General features: G+C 48.5%; 1 protein-coding gene across 7 annotated transcripts in view; it reads left to right on the forward strand.

The window, feature by feature from the left end:
- APOL3 (apolipoprotein L3) overlaps window positions 1-16732 on the forward strand; it is a 56184-nt gene that overhangs the window by 1916 nt on the left and 37536 nt on the right. The window contains exons 2-3 of one of the 7 annotated variants that reach the window (XM_064491499.1): window positions 14097-14258; window positions 15607-15716. The exons of 4 other annotated variants lie outside the window; for them this stretch is intronic. In XM_064491499.1, coding sequence (XP_064347569.1) covers window positions 15686-15716 — 31 coding nt within the window. In that variant the 5' untranslated portion in view covers window positions 14097-14258; window positions 15607-15685. Of the gene's footprint in view, window positions 1-8413; window positions 8703-14096; window positions 14259-15606; window positions 15717-16732 lie in introns of those variants that run through there. 2 more of the 7 variants (XM_064491500.1, XM_031463189.2) reach the window with 2 other exon arrangements.

The raw sequence follows: 16732 nt of genomic DNA on the forward strand, positions 1-16732 counted from the left end.
CTGACAGTTCACTTAATATGATAATCTCTAGGTCCATCCATGTTGTTGTAAATGGCAGTATTTCATTTTTTATAGCTAATTCATGTCCCATTTTATATGTATATGTATTTGTATACCACCTCCTTATCCATTCAGCTGGCAATGGACATCTAGGTCACTTTTCTGTCTTGGCCATTGCAGTGTAAATAGCACTGCTCTGAACACTGGGGTGTGTGTTTCCTTTTCAAATTACAGTTTTCTCTAGATTTATGTCCCAGAGTGAGATTGCTAGATCATATGATAAGTCTATTTTCAGTTTTTTAAGGAATCTCCATACTGTTTTCCATAGTGGCTGCACCAATTTACATGCCCACCAAAAGAGTTCCTTTTTTCCCACACCTTCTCTGGCATTTGTTATTTGTAGAATTTTTGATGATGGCCATTCTGACCAGTGTTGGGTGCTACCGCATTACAGTGTTGATTTGCATTTCTCTAATAATTAGCGATGCTGAGCATGTTTTCCTGTGCCTGTTGGCCATCAATAGGTGTTTTTAGAGAAATATCTATTTAGGTCTTCTGCATATTTTTTGGTTGGTTTGTTTGCTGTTTTGAAATTGAGGTGTATGGGCTGTTGGTGTGTCTTGGAAATGAATCCCTTGTCGGTTGCATCATTTGCAAATATTTTATCCCATTTTGTAGCTTTTCTTTGCATTTTGTTTATGGTTTTATTCCCCCCCACCCCCCCTATTTTTCTTTTTTTGTCTTCTCTTGTTTTTGGTGACTTTATTTAGTGCTATGTTTATGTTTCCTTTTCTTTTTGTCTGTACATCTGTTGTAGATTTTTGGTGTGCATTAACCATGAGGTTTTGGTATAGCAGTCTCTATATATGTGTGTGTTTGTTTTAAGTTGCTGATCTCTTCATTTCTAATCCATTTAAAATACCGTGCATTTGTATATTCCTCCTCTCATCATTTCTCTTTCTGACATCATATCTTACATCGAACTCTTTCGTGTATCCCCGTAACTGCTCATTGTGGATACAGCTGATGTTACTACCTTTGTCTCTTAACCTCCCTACTAGTCTGTGTGTGGGTGATTTCCCACCTTTACTGTATGTTCACTTTTACTGGTGTGATTTTTCATTACAATTTTTTTTTTTTTTTCTAGTTGTGGCCTTTTCTTGTCTGCCTAGAGACGTTCCTTTAACATTTGTTGTAAAGCTGCTTTGGTGGTGCTGAATTCTTTTAGCTTTTGTCTGTGAAGCTTTGGAGTCCTGCATCGGACCTGAACAAGAGCCTTGCTAGCTTGAGTCTTCTTGCTTGTAGCTTTTCTCTTTCATCACTTTAAATAAATCGTGCCACTCCCTTCTGCTCTGCAGAGTTTCTGCTGGAAACTCAGCTGGCCGTCTTCTGGGAGCTCCCTTGGATGTTACTTGTTGCTCTTAACAGTCTCTCTTCATCTGTAATTTTTGTCATTTTAATTACAGGGTGTCTTGGTGTGTCACTCTTAGGGCCAATGCTGTGTGCAACTCTCTGCATTTCCTGGATTTGGGTGGCTCTTTCCTTTCCCAGATTAGGGAAGTCTTCGTTACTATCTCTTGAAATATCTTTCTCAGGCTCTTTCTCTCGCTCGTCTCCTTCTGGGACCAGTATACTGTGAATCCTGTGCACTTGACATTGTCCCAGAGGTCTCTTAAACTGTCCTCATTTCTTTTCATCCTTTTCTCTTGTTTTCTGTTCTATGGCAGTGATTTTCACTGTTTTCCAGCTCACTGGTCCATTCTTCTGTCTCATTTAGTCTACTGTTGATTCTTTCTACTCTATTTATCATTTCAGTTATCTTCAACTCTGCATCAGTGTTTTCTATATTTTTAATCTCTTTGTTAAAAAACCTCTGACTTCTCATTCTGGTCACCCATTCTCCTCCTGAGGTCTTTGATCATCTTTACGATCGTTACCCTGGACTCTTTCCCAGGGAGATTGCCTGTCTCCACTTCACCTAGTTCCTCTATTGGGATTTTACCTTTTTCCTTTGTGTGGAACCCATTCCTCTGCCCCTTCATTTTGTCTACGTTTCTATTTTTATGTGATGTTGTAGGTTGGTTCCATTTCTCAACCTTGGAGAAGAGGCGCTCTTAGGAGACGTCTTGTGCCTCCCAGCAGTGCACTCTCCTGTCATCACCCAAGGGCCAGGTGACAGCTGGTCCCAGGGTGCGGTGTGGCCTGCATTTCTGGACACATTCCACAGGCTGTGGGATGGTGGTTTTCTTGCTTCTGGTGTCTGCCCCCTGGTGGCTGGGGCTGGTCTGGAGGCTTGTGCAGGCTTCCTGGTGGGAGGGGCCAGTGCCTGCCCACTGGTGGGTGGAGCTGGGTCCTGGCCCTCTGGTGGGCAGGGCTGTGTCTAGCGGTGTGTCTAGAGGTGAGTGTGTGCTCAGGAAGTCATTAAGCAGCCTGTCTGCTGATGGTGCAGCTATGTTCCTGCCCAGGTAGTTTTTTGGCCTGAGGTGATCCAGCACTGGATCCTACAGGCATTGGGTGGAGCCTGGTCTTAGTATATGACTCAAGCAAGATGTCAGCCTCCAGGAGAGTTTGAGCAGATGAATGTGCCCCGATGTGTCCACAACTCAGTCTTTGTCCCCAGAGTGAGCCCCAGTCATTCCACAGCTTCCCAGGAGAGGTCGAAGCCCAGAAGTTAGGTCTGGCCCGGGGTCCCATGATATGGCTGCTTAATCCCTTGGTCCTGGTCTGCATGAGGTTTTGTGCCTTTTGAGAGGGACGTCTCTATTTCCCCCAGTCCTGTGGGCCTCCTGCAGTTAAGCCCCCCCCCCTGGCCTTCAAAGCCACATACTCTGGGGGCTTCTCTTCCTAATGCCGGACTCCTAAGCCGAGAAGCCTGACTTTGGGCTCAGAACTGTGACTCTGTGGGAGAATCTCTTCAACATACTTATTCTCCAGTTTGGGGGTTGCCCACCCAGGGGTAAGGGATTTGATTATATCACAAGTCTGCTCCTCCTGAGACAGGAGGGAAAGGGGCAGGGCCCAACCATTCAAGGGATGACAGCAATTAACACCGAAATGGTGGAAAATTCAACTCCCAGTAGGCCCTGAGGATTAAGATGGCAAGAGGTTTGCCTTTCAGTAGGACGTGTGCTTCATTATACTCCCATGGTAATATATTAGCATGAGAAATAATATGCCCCAAAGTGCCGGGACAGTCCCAAGGCTAAGCATAGAAGGCCAAAGAGTGGGCTGTGGCCCAATTCCTGGCAATCCCATCCCCTTCCCCAGGGTAGCTGGAAGAGTCCTCCCACCTGAAGGCGTGTGAAGCTACTGAACCCATGAAAACTGGCAACACCACGCCTCCTAGCCGCCTCTGTCTCTCCCTTCACTTGGGAGACAGCCCACACTGTCTCTATGGAGTGTGTGCCTACTTGCACTTTAACCTGAGCACCCAACGCCCACACCTCGTGGCCTTTCTCGTGCCTTTTGTCACAGCCTACACTCTATACAGTATGTATCTCTCTAAATAAATCTATGCTTACTCAACTGTGGCTCACTGTTGAAATCTTTCCTGGGGGAAGCCAAGGACCCACACCCGGCGGGGCACGTCCCAGGGGCTCCACCGAAACCTAGGACACGGCTCTCCTTACACCCCACATGCATTTTTCCTGCATCACTCCTACCATCTTGTTGTGGTTCCTTCTTTATGTCTTTAGTTATGGAAGCCCACTTTCGGTACATTCCAGTCTTTGTCACTGATGGTTGTTCTGCAGTTGGTTGTGATTTGGGTGTGTTTGTGAAAGGAGGTGAGAGCTGGCTCCTTCTACTCTGCCACTTGGCTGCCAGCTCCATGTAAATGAGTTTTAATTCAAGGGATTTTATTTCAGAACACAAATCCTAGCTCTGGGGTGAGGTGGCAGGGAACTGTCTCTGTCTAGTACACAAGTAGAAGGGCACTGAGGTGTTTCCATCCACTAGACCCGTGGAGGCAACGCTACATTTTTGCCCTTTGTGTTCAGTCTAGTTTTATTTGCTCACAGGGAGCCACACGCTCACTCCCAGCACTTCAGACTAGAGTTTCTAGTGCAAAACTGCTTCTCTGAGACCACAGCTCTGCTGGACGTGTGCCTAAGTGTTTTATCTTTTTCATAAAAGCTGGCTTTTTAAAAGATTTATATTTTTGCAAAATGTTTTTGATAAGATACACATAACATAAAATTTCCCATTGTAGCCATATTTAAGTGTCCAGTTCAGTGGCATAAGGATATTCCCATTATTGGGCACCCAGCACCATCATCTAATCACAGAACATTTTACATCTTGCAAAACTGAAACTCTATCCCCATGAAACCGTAACTCCCCATTCCCACTCCCCTCCCCTCCACTCCCCGAAGCACCACTCACCTACCTGCCTTCATGAATCTGACTGCCCTAAGCAGTTCATATAAGTGGAGTCATACAGAATTTTTCCTTTTGTGACTGATGTTTACTTATTAAAATTCTTTTATTGTTGAAAAATATACATAACATAAACTTTAGCATCTTAGCCATTTTAAAGTGTAGAGCTGAGTCGTGTTAAATGCATTCAGAATGTTGTACAATCATTGTTACAGAAATGACAGGCCAGCCAGGAAACAAGCAGCACTCGGAGGGTTGGAGTACTCAGATTTATTACACCAGTGGGCTCAGAGGGGCTTCTGCTCCGAAACTCTGAGCACCTCCAAGACGTGCGCATGAGGTTTATGGGGTTAATTACAAGCTTGGGGTATTGGGCCAATAGGCATGGAACAGCTTTAACAGCATCATTATCACATAGTAGAGGCAGGGAGGCAGCAAACAGACATTCCAAGGCCACATATGTCTCTCTGAAAGTCCAGCTGGCTAGCAAAAAATACATGAGCAGGGAATCAGCAAACCGACCCTTATTAACTTAGATTTACAAGTTAGCCCAGCAGAATTCAGATCAGTAATCTGACACTTATTAAATTTAGATTTATGTCTTAGGCCCCGCCCAGCTTTTCCTTCTCATTCTACCCTCTTGATGCTTTCACAGCCCTTGTTAGAGTGGGCCTCATGACTCAGCTCTTGTAGGGGCTCATAGTTGGAGGGTAACATCTGGAGTTTCATAGCCTCTAACCACTCACTGACAAAGTGGTCAGGAAGTTTAGGATACAGGGCCCAACCAGCAGAGCTGCAAAAATTGGGAGCAAGGGACTTATGAACGGTGCCAGCCAGGAGGTCCAGCCCCAGGGGCCTGTCCATGGGCCCTTGTCTAAAATATGTTTTTTCTTTTTCACTCGGTCTTGTAATTCTTGGACCATCCTTCTGGCAATTCCTGATTGATTGGCGTAAAAACAGCACTCTTTGTTTAGGAAGAGGCACAGTCCCTCCTCTCTGGCCATGAGTAGGTCCAGACCCCTCCTGTTTTGTAAGACCGCCTTGGCCAGAGAGTCAATCTGATTTTGCAGAGCTCCCAGGGTTTCTGCTATTTGTTGGAGATCCTGGCCTAACTCACCTGTAAGCTGATAATAGTAATAAGAGGATGAGGCTATGCCACCGATTCCTGTGCCCACCCCTGCTGCCACTCTGAGCCGCACTAGCAAGGGGAGTGAGGGCGTTAGTGTCAGTAACATCAGCCTTAGGATCATCTTAGGCATGATGCTGCGGTGATGGCACCAGTTATAACAAGGTATAAAATAGTTATCAGGATCTTATGGCCTATATCCCAGTCAGGAGGGGCGGTGCTAGCCAGCCCCACTGCCAATAAGCAGGCTAGTACAGCAAACAAGGAAAGAGGCAAAGGAGCACAAGAGGAATACATTTAACAATTTCGTTGAGGTTTCCTCAAGCTTCGGCTGTGCATTGACTAGCCAGCTTTCTGGGTGTGGCTAGAGCAGGGCTCGAGGATCTTTCTCTGGTCCCTCTTGATCTTGATCTTGAGCGGGTCTCCAAGGATGCTCTCAATTCTCCAAGGGCCCTCTGTCTGAGGTGAAGTTGCTCTCTCAACTCTGGAGTGGTGGATCCAAAGGATGATTCCTGCAACTTTAACAGCAGTAGGGGTAGTTAATACCACTAAATATGGGCCCCTCCATGTTGGTTGGAGAGGTTCCTTTTTCCAATCTTTCACCCACACTTGGTTGCCTGGCTTATGGGGAAACACCTGGACTCCTAACAAAATGGGGATCCTCTCTATCACCCAACCCCAGATATCCTGTAAAACTTGGCCTAACCCTAGTAGCTGGTGATGGAGCTCTAAATTTTCTGCCTCTGGGGTAGTGTTTCCTACTTTGATTAGATGAGGCAGTCATCCATAGAGAATCTCAAAGGGAGAGTACCCAATGTTAAATCTTGGGGTGCATCTAATTCACAACAGGGCCAGGGGTAAAATATCCACCCAGGGGAGCTGGGTTTTTTGGCTAATTTGAGCTATCATTTATTTTAGAGTTTTGTTCATTTGTTTTACCTTCCCTGAGCCTTGAGGCCGGTATGCTGTGTGCAGGTTTCAGCGGATGCTCAGTGTCTTTGCCACTTGCTGTACAATCTCTGCCATGAAGGTGGGTCCATTGTTGGACCCAATGGAGGTAGGCATTCCAAAGCGAAGGATGACATCCCTGAGGAGAGCCTTTGCTACCTCTCTTGCTTTCTCTGTCCTGGTGGGGTAGGCTTCTACCCATCCTGCAAAGGTGTAGACGAAATCCAGCAGGTACTTATATCCCTTACTGGGCCCAAGTTCAGTAAAGTCCACTTCTAAATCTTCGAAGGGAGCCCATCTGCATCGTTGTACTCCCATTAGCCCAGTGGGCCCTTGTATTGGATTGTTTTGAGCACAGAGCAAGTAGTGTTGGGAGACCGATGCACACAGAGTAGGGAGACAAGAAATCAGGAAATATCATTTTAGGAGGGCCTCCAAAGCCATTTTTCCCACGTGTGTGGCTTCAGGTTGTTGTTGGGCTATGTGATAAGCTAGTCATTCCGGGATGAAAACCCTTCCATCCATCGTGATCCACCATCTGTCCTTTCCTTCCTTCCCTTGTTCGGCCTGTGCCCACGTGTTTTCATCGTGGCTGTATTCTGGGGCAGTGGGGAGCTCTGGTGCTGCCATAATTTTAATTACTGGGTGTTCCCAGGTGGCTGCCTCTTTTGCCTTTTGATCAGCCAGCCTGTTCCCCTGGCTCACAGGGTCATTTCCTTTTTGGTGTCCCTTACGGTGAATAACGGCCACTTCCTTTGGATCCCATAATGCCTCCAGTAACTAGAATTTCTTCTTTGTTCTTGACTTTCTTTCCCCCAGCAGTTAAGAGTCCTGTCTCCTTATAGATGGCTCCATGTACATGCAACTTTGTAAATGTGTATTTGGAATCAGTGTATATATTGATTCATTTTCCTTTCCCTTCCCTTAGTGCCTGGACCAGTGCCCAGATCTCCGCTCGCTGAGCAGACCATCCTGGGGGAAGGGACTCTGCTTTTATTACCTCTCAGGTTGTTGTTACAGTGTAACCTGCTCACCGTTGTCCATCCTGCACGTAACTGCTGCCATCTGTGAAGAATTCCAGGTCTGGGTTTTGCAGGGGCTTGTCGCTTAGATCAGGCCTGCTCGCGTGCACTTCTTCTATGATTTTCTCACAGCCGTGGTCAGGCTGCGTGTCCCCCTCAGGCAAATATGTGTCTGGGTTTAAGGTTCGCACAGTCTCTAGACGGACTCTTGGATTTTCACATAGAAGCCCCTGGTAGTGGGTCATCCTTGTGTTAGTTATCCATTTGTAACCTGAGTTGTTCATCAGGGCCACCAAGGAGTGGGGCACTTTTACATTTAAAGTCTGTCCCAGTGTGAGTTTGTCTGCCTTGTTGACCAGGAGTGCTGTGGCAGCGAGGGCCCGTAGACAGGGTGGCCATCCTGATGCCACAGAATCCAGTCTTTTAGACACATAGGCCACAGGGCACAACCATGGCCCCACATTCTGAGCCAGGACTCTGAGAGAAAGTCCCAGTCTGGTCCGGTGTCAGGGGCCCGTGTCACGGCCCACCCCTCAACATCCAGTGTGTCCCTGGGGGCTCGGCCCTGCAACCATGTTCGTGCTTTAGTGTGAATGTGTCTCTTCTCCTCCGTATTGAAGAGTCAGAAGCAGCTGGGGAACATCTCCCCAGGTGGGCCAGTGAGAATGAGAGACAGACTACCAGGTCAGTCAGAGTCTGCGGTTTGACAGCCTGATTACAGTCGTCACAGACCACCAAGCAGAAATCATCGTGGGCTGGACAGACACCAAGTATCGGCATGTCTTCACAACAGAGTTCCATGACTGTCCCAGCATCGCTTTGGGACTGGGCAGCGGCCCGCTCTCCCCTTCAGTTGTCATGGCAGCGGTGGCGGCGGCGGCGGCGGCGGCGGCAGCGGCTGGCAGCAGCTGAGGTAGGGGCGGTGCCTGGGCTGCGGGGGCTGCTGCTGCTGCTGCCGGGCGGCCATGGCCCCTGCTCTGCCTGCCACCGTCACCCTGCGCGGCTCCCCCTGATGTCATCCTTGGCGCACTCCGGCACTTTCTGCTCCTTTTCTCTGGAGGGCAGGCCAAAACTCCTGATCAGTTTACCAGTGCCTCTTCATCTGCTATTATTATGGAAGCTCTTATTCTCAATTCTCTTCAGACCATAATGTGATTGAAATGCCTGTGGCTTTTCAGAGCAGGAAGGAGTATGATGGCGCCAACTGAGGAGGTCTGTAGAGCTAAAAGGTTGGTAGCAGAGTACGGGGTGCCCAGGCTGGACAGTCCCGTCCTCCCCAGCTTGCTGTGGCCTTTGTATCTCCTGCAGCGGCATTTGGAGGGCCGGGGGTTCTGGCCTCCCGGCTTATGCTGAGCGAAGTCTCCTTCCTACCGGCTCAGGCTGGGGGCTGGGCTCTGCCTCTGGGTCCTCAGGTTGGGGAGGTGGTGACACAGGGTGGTGGTGTCTCCAGTGGGACTGGAGGTGTCGGTGCCCTGGGGGCATACAAAGTGGCAGGCACATCTCGTCTTTTGTGTCTCCCTGGAAAATAGGCTTTTCTCTGTCTGTCTTTTTGGGACCAGCTGAGCTGCTAATATCTTGCATTGTCCAGGTCCATTTGAGCAGAACCGAATCCATGCGGATGGAATCTGGGCGATATTCCACCAGGAGTGAATGTCAGGAAATTGATCTGGGTGGCCTGGGGTTTCAGTGATTATTTGATAGACTGCTCACACTGTTGCTAGGTCCAGAGTTCCTCCTGAGGGCCACCAAACTCCAAAGGCCGGCCATTCAAGCTCACACAAAGTGCGGAGCCTGCCAGGGGTCATGTGAACTCCATAGTCTCCTGAGAACCCCTTTTTGAAAGTTTTAATCATGCAGTCCAGAACTGTCAGCTTTGATTTTGAGGCTCCCATTATTATTAGTTGATAGATTTTATCACCTATAGGTGTGGATCTGCTCCTGGCACCAAAGACTGTGACCCCAGTATCTCTGGGGTTTTTTTTTCCACTCCCTCAAAACAGTGCAGTTCTCAAAAACTCTGCTGCCTTGCTGGGCCTAATATCTATCTTCTTGGCTGTAAGTGCTGCCAGCAAGTTAGGGTTCCACAATAGGCAGGTGTCCCTGAGGCTCTCCTGGGCCTGGATGAACTCTAGGGGTCCCTGCACAAAGCCTTTTCTATAGCCTAAGTTGACAAAATATGAGGCCAGGATGGCCGGCTGGTGGCAGAATAAATGGACCTAAAAGGGGACCTCAAAAGAGGGTTCCAGCCAGTCCCTTTGGCTCAGTTCTTGCTGGCTTTATTTTAGACAGAGGGGTAGTATTGAGGCTGGTTTATTAATCACAACAGGATATTCTGGGGGAATGGTGACAAAGTCGCATCTGAAAAATTTTAAAGTAGTCTCGTTTTAGTCCCCAAGTGCACAGGGGTCATTTACTTATATGCTGTTCTATGTCCCTTTCCCTCCCTGTGTAGCCACCCTGTGCCAGTGTTGCAGACAAGACAAGGGAGGGTTTTCGCTGTGTCTGCCTGGCCGCTCCCCTCATGGGGATGACGGCGCCTCTTAGCTTTGGCGGGTCAGTATAAACCATGACTCCAATCGATATCCGACTCCGTAGTGGAATGCTGTGGAGCTACAAAACTGAGCCTGATCGCATGCTTCACAGGCCACACATTCACTCACAAAAATGTACAGAGGCTATTTGCACATTCCCCTCCCTATCACTGGGGCGTCCCTAATCTAACCTGATCTCCCTGTCTGGAATACCACCAGACGGGGAGCCTATAGGAGGGGATCAGCCTCCTCTTCTGTCCACTAGGGACAGGACCTGATTTACTCCCTGGGGGTTCCTACCTTGTCCGGACGGCCACCTGGTGAGTCTGTCCATACCTCCACTGAGTCTGGCTCTGGTTGTAGCCCACAAACCTGGGGGTGCCAAGTCGCCATCACAAAAGAGAACCCAGAATACCGTCGGGCAGCGCCACCTCATTCTTTACTGGAGTTATTGTCCCCCGGTCGGCTGGAACCACCAGTCCAGCTGCTCAAGGGGCTGGCGTCATTGAATCTCCCTGGGGCCTCTGGAAATATGGAAACAACAGGCCAGCCAAGAAACAAGCACCACTCAGAGGACTGGAGCACTCAGATTTATTACACCGGCGGGCTCAACGGGACTTCTGCTCTGAAGCTCTGAGCACCTCCAAAACGTGTGCATGAGGTTTTATAGGGTTAATTACAAGCTTGGGGTATTGGGCCAATAGGCATGGAACAGCTTTAGCAGCATCATTATCACAAAGCAGAGGCAGGGAGGCAGCAAACCAACATTCCAAGGCCACATATGTCTCTCTGAAAGTCCAGCTGGCTAGCAAAAAATACATGAGCAGGGAATCAGCAAACTGACACTTATTAACTTAGATTTATGAGTTAGTCCAGCAGAACTCAGATCAGTAACCCAGCACTTGTTAAACATAGATTTACCAGTTAGGTCCAGCCCGGCTTTTCCTTCACAGCATCACCAGTGTCCATCTCCAAAGCTCTTTTGCTTTGTGAATCTTAAACACTAACTCCGCACTCCCCTACTCACAGCCCTGGCGCCCACCACTCTGCTTTCTGCCTCTAAAATCTGACTGTTCTACATACCTCATATAAGCAGAATAATTTGGTATTCATCTTTCTGTGATGGGTTTATTTCATGTAGTATAATGTCCTTGAGACCCATCCTGTGTAGCACATGTCAGAATTGCCTTATTTTTTAAGGTAAATATTAGCCCATTGTACGTGAAGACCACATTGTTCTTATCCATTCATCCACTGATGGAAGCTTGCATTTCTTCTCCTTTTTGGCAGTTGTGAATAATGATGTGATGAACACAAGTGTTCAAACATCTCTTTGAGTCTCTGCTTTTGCTTCATGTCGGTCTGAAGCCAGAGTGGAATTGCTGGATCACATGGTAATTCTATAGTTAGTTCTCTGAGGTACTGTCTGTTTGCCACAGTGGCAAGATGCCTCTTTTTTAAGGTCATATTTGAGCACAAGAGTGATGCTGGACAAGCATCTCCTTGGTCTTCCAACTGCCAGGAGGGTAGAGGTTGGTGGCGCCCCTGACACAGGCCCCAGAGATGCCTGGAGGAGCTGCTCTCACAGCCCCCTCTCCACCCTCCCCCAGTCCTCCCACCTCCTCTTATAGGATCTGTTGAACTTGAGGCTGCTTCCTGTCTCTGGGAAAAGCTCATTTGCAACATCCTAGTATTTAGCAAATTGACTTTCAACTTAAAATCATTCATTCAAATCAATTACTCAATTTCTCTTTAAATTAAAATCCAATATCTGTTGTTAACTCTGAGAATGTGTCCAATTTTCTTAAACATTATACAGACATTAAAATTAAACACATATTAGTCTTGACATCAGCATAAAAATGTTTGAACTGTGGGTTGTCATTTTAATTTATCAGCTTTATACTTAGTTCTAACGCTACTGAAGTTGACAACTATTAACTCACTCAGGGCCTGGTTTTCCAACCTGAGGAGAGACCAGTAGGACTGTCCAGAGTGTGATGGTGGCAGCCTGGCAACAAGGGGCCGAGACCCATTCCCGTGAGGTCACCAGGTGTGGTCAGCGTGGAAGGCATTTCCCCTGTGCTCTGCTGCCTGAGATGTCTGTCCCTGCTGGCCACTGCGATGACTGCAAAAGACCCCATTGTCACATGCTCAGTTGGAAGCTTTCTACTCACTCCCACAGTCTCTATAAAAAGGGACAACAGGCAGGTGGAGGTGGGTCCCTGTTCTGGAACACACAACTCCTAAGGTAGCATGTCGGAGCCACACACACCTCCCCACGGGATGGAGAGATGGGGTGGGGCAGGGGTCAGTGGGAACAGTGGCCCTGTGCCTCTTTTGGCTGACAGTTCCAGTCCCAACCAGGTGATGCTGGTGGCATCTGCCAGACACCTTCCTGAGCAACTTTCATGTGATTTCCCACCAAGTTGGCATTGCCTTCAAAGTGGCCGAAATTGCTCTGGACCAAAGATTTTGGCCAAGACCCTGACACTGGGGCTGTAGTCGTCCTGGGTGACGTCTCTTGTCATCCTGGGGGTCAAGCTCAGCTGAATTGTATAGTCACTAGCTCTTCGGGGTCTCCAAAGCAGGTGGTCTCAGCTCATGTCCCTGGAGTCAAGAGATGCTTAATCCTCACCTCGATTTGAGTCTAGGCCCCCATCTGGTTGCTCTACCATATGACCCTGTTTATCGAGTCCATAGACGCCCGGCGTACAACCTACATTATTATCAGGGGACCGTGTGATAACTGGGCCACAGCTCATAAGGATATTTAATTGGGTTCCATATCTCTCAGTGGTTTGATTTGGCTGTGACGCTAAAGTCATGCTAGAGCAAGGGAGAAGAATCAGGAAGAAGGGAGTTTTCAGGAAAAAAGAACTTTAAACAAGGAGGGGTGTTTGCAAATGTCCAATGTCAAATGTTGAACTTGGTTTGAATCTTGGCTCCTCTCCTGTGTTGCTGGCATAAAGCCCTGCCTCTCCCCTCCCCTCAGCGTCCTTGTCTGCACCGTCAGATTGTACTCCTGGCCTAACTTGTGGGGTGATTGTAAGAACAAACTGTAGTGTATGGTTCTCTCGGACTAACACTCAGCAGTCTTCTGTCCCTCCTGAAAAGCTGGGGGGGAGGTGGCCATGAGGCCCCAGGGATGCTTCCTGGGATGAAGCAGGCCCAGAAGGAAGAGTCAGGTTGACTTACAGGCTATGGGACCATTTCTTCTCAGTTTCTTTATCTGTGAAGTGGAGCCAGCAGTTCCTAGAGCTGATGTGGGAGTCAAACGGGGAATGTGTGGGCAGTGCCAGCACAGCGCCTGGTAGACGCTCCGCCCTCTGTCTACACTGGCTGCTTTGTCAGGCATTCAGCTCCACTTCTGCGGTCATCTTCCCTTTAATTTTCTGGAACTTTCTTGAACTCTTTCCCACACTTTCTTCAGAGTCATTTTGGAAACACTTTTTCATTCCCAAGATGTCTTTTTTTTGTTTGTCTATTTCATTATTTCCTCTCTGTTCAGTGCCTCTTGTTCTCATTTTATGAATAAAATATTCTTTTAGCCTCCCTGAGGTCACGTGTTTGAGATTTTCAAAGTTATTTCTACTTTCAAAATTATCCATTTCTCCTGGTGTCATATTTCATCTGTTTATCTTAGTCACCCTTTTCCACATTTTCATCTTTCTCACAAATCTGATCCTGGATTGCCCATTCAAATTTACGAGGTGGGGAGGTTGACTGGAAAGCTTCCCTGTAAAGTGGCTGGATGAGGGCCCCTAAGCGCCAGAATACAGAAATATTCTTTCTCTGCCATCTGTCAATCACGATTCCCCCCCGGCTGGTGTGGCCGTATGTGACCATGGGCTACGTGGGGCGGGATGTGGGCTTGGTGACCTGCTTCCCTGCTTCTCCCTCGGCCTCGCTGGCCCCTCGCTGCTCCCTATTCTGGGGTCTGCCAAGCAGACCATGCTTCTGACTTGTAGGCTCTCTCCCTGTTTCTTTTCCTCCGCTCCTCTTTATTTAGGTATCACGTCTCCATCCAGTCCGTCTTCAAATATTTGTTGAAATCTCTGGTGTCCTGTTGCTCCCATTCTTGTTTTTCAGTCACACTGGAGTGAGGACAGGCAGGGTACCTGATCTTGAGCCCAGAGAGTGGGTTGGAACCCAGGCAACCATGGACAAGACGTCTGGCCTTGGACAGTCACATAGCATCTGTGCTTCTCCTCCCCACCGTATAAACGAGGATCCAATGGGACAAGCTGAAAGGTTATTGGAATAACATGAGTTATGTGTAAAGTCTTAGAGCAACTACTGGTCCAGAGAAAAAAATCAAAAACACAAGCTGCCCTTATCATTAGCTTTTTGTATACCTCTAAGTACGTTTACTATCATTTCTGTCAGGTCTCAGGGGCGGTACTTGATGAGCGCCTTTTAAAAACAGTGCCTAAGTGTTGTAAATATTTGCTTTCTTCCCTCACCTCCCAAGGCAAGAGAGTCACAAGCAGAACCAAAAGAAATTCTCTCTATATAAAGGTCTGTTTTTGTTTTTGTTTTTGTTTTGTAAGACTGCTGAGAACTGGCAAGACTGCAAGGATGGACACTCTCCTAGATTCGAGTATGAATGTAAATTGGTATCATTGGTTTGCATAACAGTGGGGCTCTAAGTGTGAACACATTGTAGCTGTTGATAACTTCTGACCCAATCATTCTAATTCTAGAAATAGCTGAAGGAAACAATCTCAAATACAGGCAATGTTTTATACAAGAAAGATGTTCTTTGCATTATTATTTACATAAGGAATGACAAACAACTTAAGGTCCAAGAGTTACCGGAGGAGAGCAGAGAGGACTGGGCACCACCGGGGGCTCTGGCAGCCCAGGGTAGGGCTGCAGGGACTTGGCCAGGGCCTGGGGAAATGAAGCTCATGCACAGGAAAGGAGGGCATGGGCTCTGGGAAGCTGTAACACCAAGAAATTTGTCAAGGCAGAGACTCGAGCACAGGGTGCAAGACATCATATCAATATAAGAACAGCCATTTACCAATAAACATACATCCATGATTAAATACTTCTGTATGAAAAAGGCAACAGAGCACAGTCATCACAAATGTGGCACCTGGATCTGAAAGACTTGGGTTCAAGTCCAGGCTGCAGCACCAGGGTGAGAACCTGGGCTAAGCTAAGTGCAGGGGAGTTTCTGGAGCGCTGCACACCACACACCCTGCAGCAATGCGAGCGGCCTTCAGCTAGTGAACACAGCTGCCCCCACCCTCACGTAATTTGCAGAGTATTCTCTTCCGTTCTTTTCTTCTGTGTTTGGTTTTATTGCTTCTACAGCTTTCCAGGTGGCCATGTGTTGTCTGAATAGCTTCTCCTTCTGCCCCAAGAGGACAACAGGACTCTGACTTTGCTGGGAGGGAGCTGCAGTGATGGAAGGAACTTTCCCTGAATAGCCACCAGCAGAGCCCAATAGGCAGAGAAAGTCACTAGGTTGAGTCCACTGTGGTGCTGGTGGCCATCTCGGGGGAAAAAGCCAGGCACCTGTCCCCTCACTGCTCCCTGTTGCCAGAGCTCACTCATGTTCTAGTCCACAATCTGTTTTCTCTTCCCCAAGGGTGAAGCCACACCTCCTTCAGTAGCCTGACACAGACTGGTGAGCTGAAGTGACGACACTGACACCCCCAGCTGGCATCATGACGTCAGTAGGCATCCTTTACTGCCCAGGTAGTTAGCTGTCCTATCTCTAGCTGCTTCCTACTTGTGCCCTAGAATGAGGGCAGTGTCTCCAGGCTGTTTACCTAACAGAGGAATCAAGACCTAAGAAGTGGCTCACAAGTTTCCTCAAGCCCCCAATAGGGGCTGATGGGAGTCCCCACACTAGGGTGTTTGTCTCCACAGGCTCCTTCATGGCCTTCTCCTCTGGGGGCCACGGCCAAAGTGCTCACTCCCTCCCTCCCCCACCACACAGCAGATGCTCAGGAGTAGGGCAGGGGAAGCCGTGGGAAGTGGGTGATAGTAGCAAGGTGCATCCTGAGGTCAGGCAAGGCAGAGAGAGGAGGTAGGCCAGCAACCCAGGAGCCATCTCCACCCTCCCCCTTTGTCCATGCTCCTCCTGTTCCCAGACCCTGGGCTGTTACCAATCGAAACCCTTTCCTCAAGCTCTGCTGCCTCCCCCACCCCTCTGCCAGGGTCAGCAGATGCCTGAACGGAACCCCAGTCTGGCCTTTGCCACCTGCCACCTGAGCGACCTGGAGCGCCTTCCCTGACCTCCCCTGTAAAGTGAGAATGATATTCCCTCATGTTGTCCTGAGGATCAAATATAACGTAGGTCTGTGGCTGGGCCAGTGCCTGCCCCGGAGCAGGTCCTCCTGGTTGTTGCTGTCCCTGTGTGTCCCAGGTGGGGCCTCGCTGCACCCCAGAAATCTGAACCCCCACCCCCAAGGTTCCCTTAGGGCACCTGTTCACCAGGCGGGACTGCCTCAGGCAGGTAGTGATTCTATTGCCCTCAGATCCCCCTGCAGACACCCAGGTGCTCAGGCATTTCCCAACCCTCCTCACCCCAATCAATCAACACTCAGATTCAGTGCTGGGAGCTCCCCCCATGGAAGCCCTGGTTTCCTTTCACCCTTAGTGACGCAGGAGAGAGAAAAAACTGAGCAACTCTTCAAAGCATCCAAATCAACACTGTTTCCTTAACTCCTGTTTTTTAGGAACCACTTTGCCTCCATGACTGCATTGCT

This window comes from Camelus dromedarius, chromosome 11 (genome assembly GCF_036321535.1).
Source record: "Camelus dromedarius isolate mCamDro1 chromosome 11, mCamDro1.pat, whole genome shotgun sequence".
Classification (NCBI taxonomy): domain Eukaryota; kingdom Metazoa; phylum Chordata; class Mammalia; order Artiodactyla; family Camelidae; genus Camelus; species Camelus dromedarius.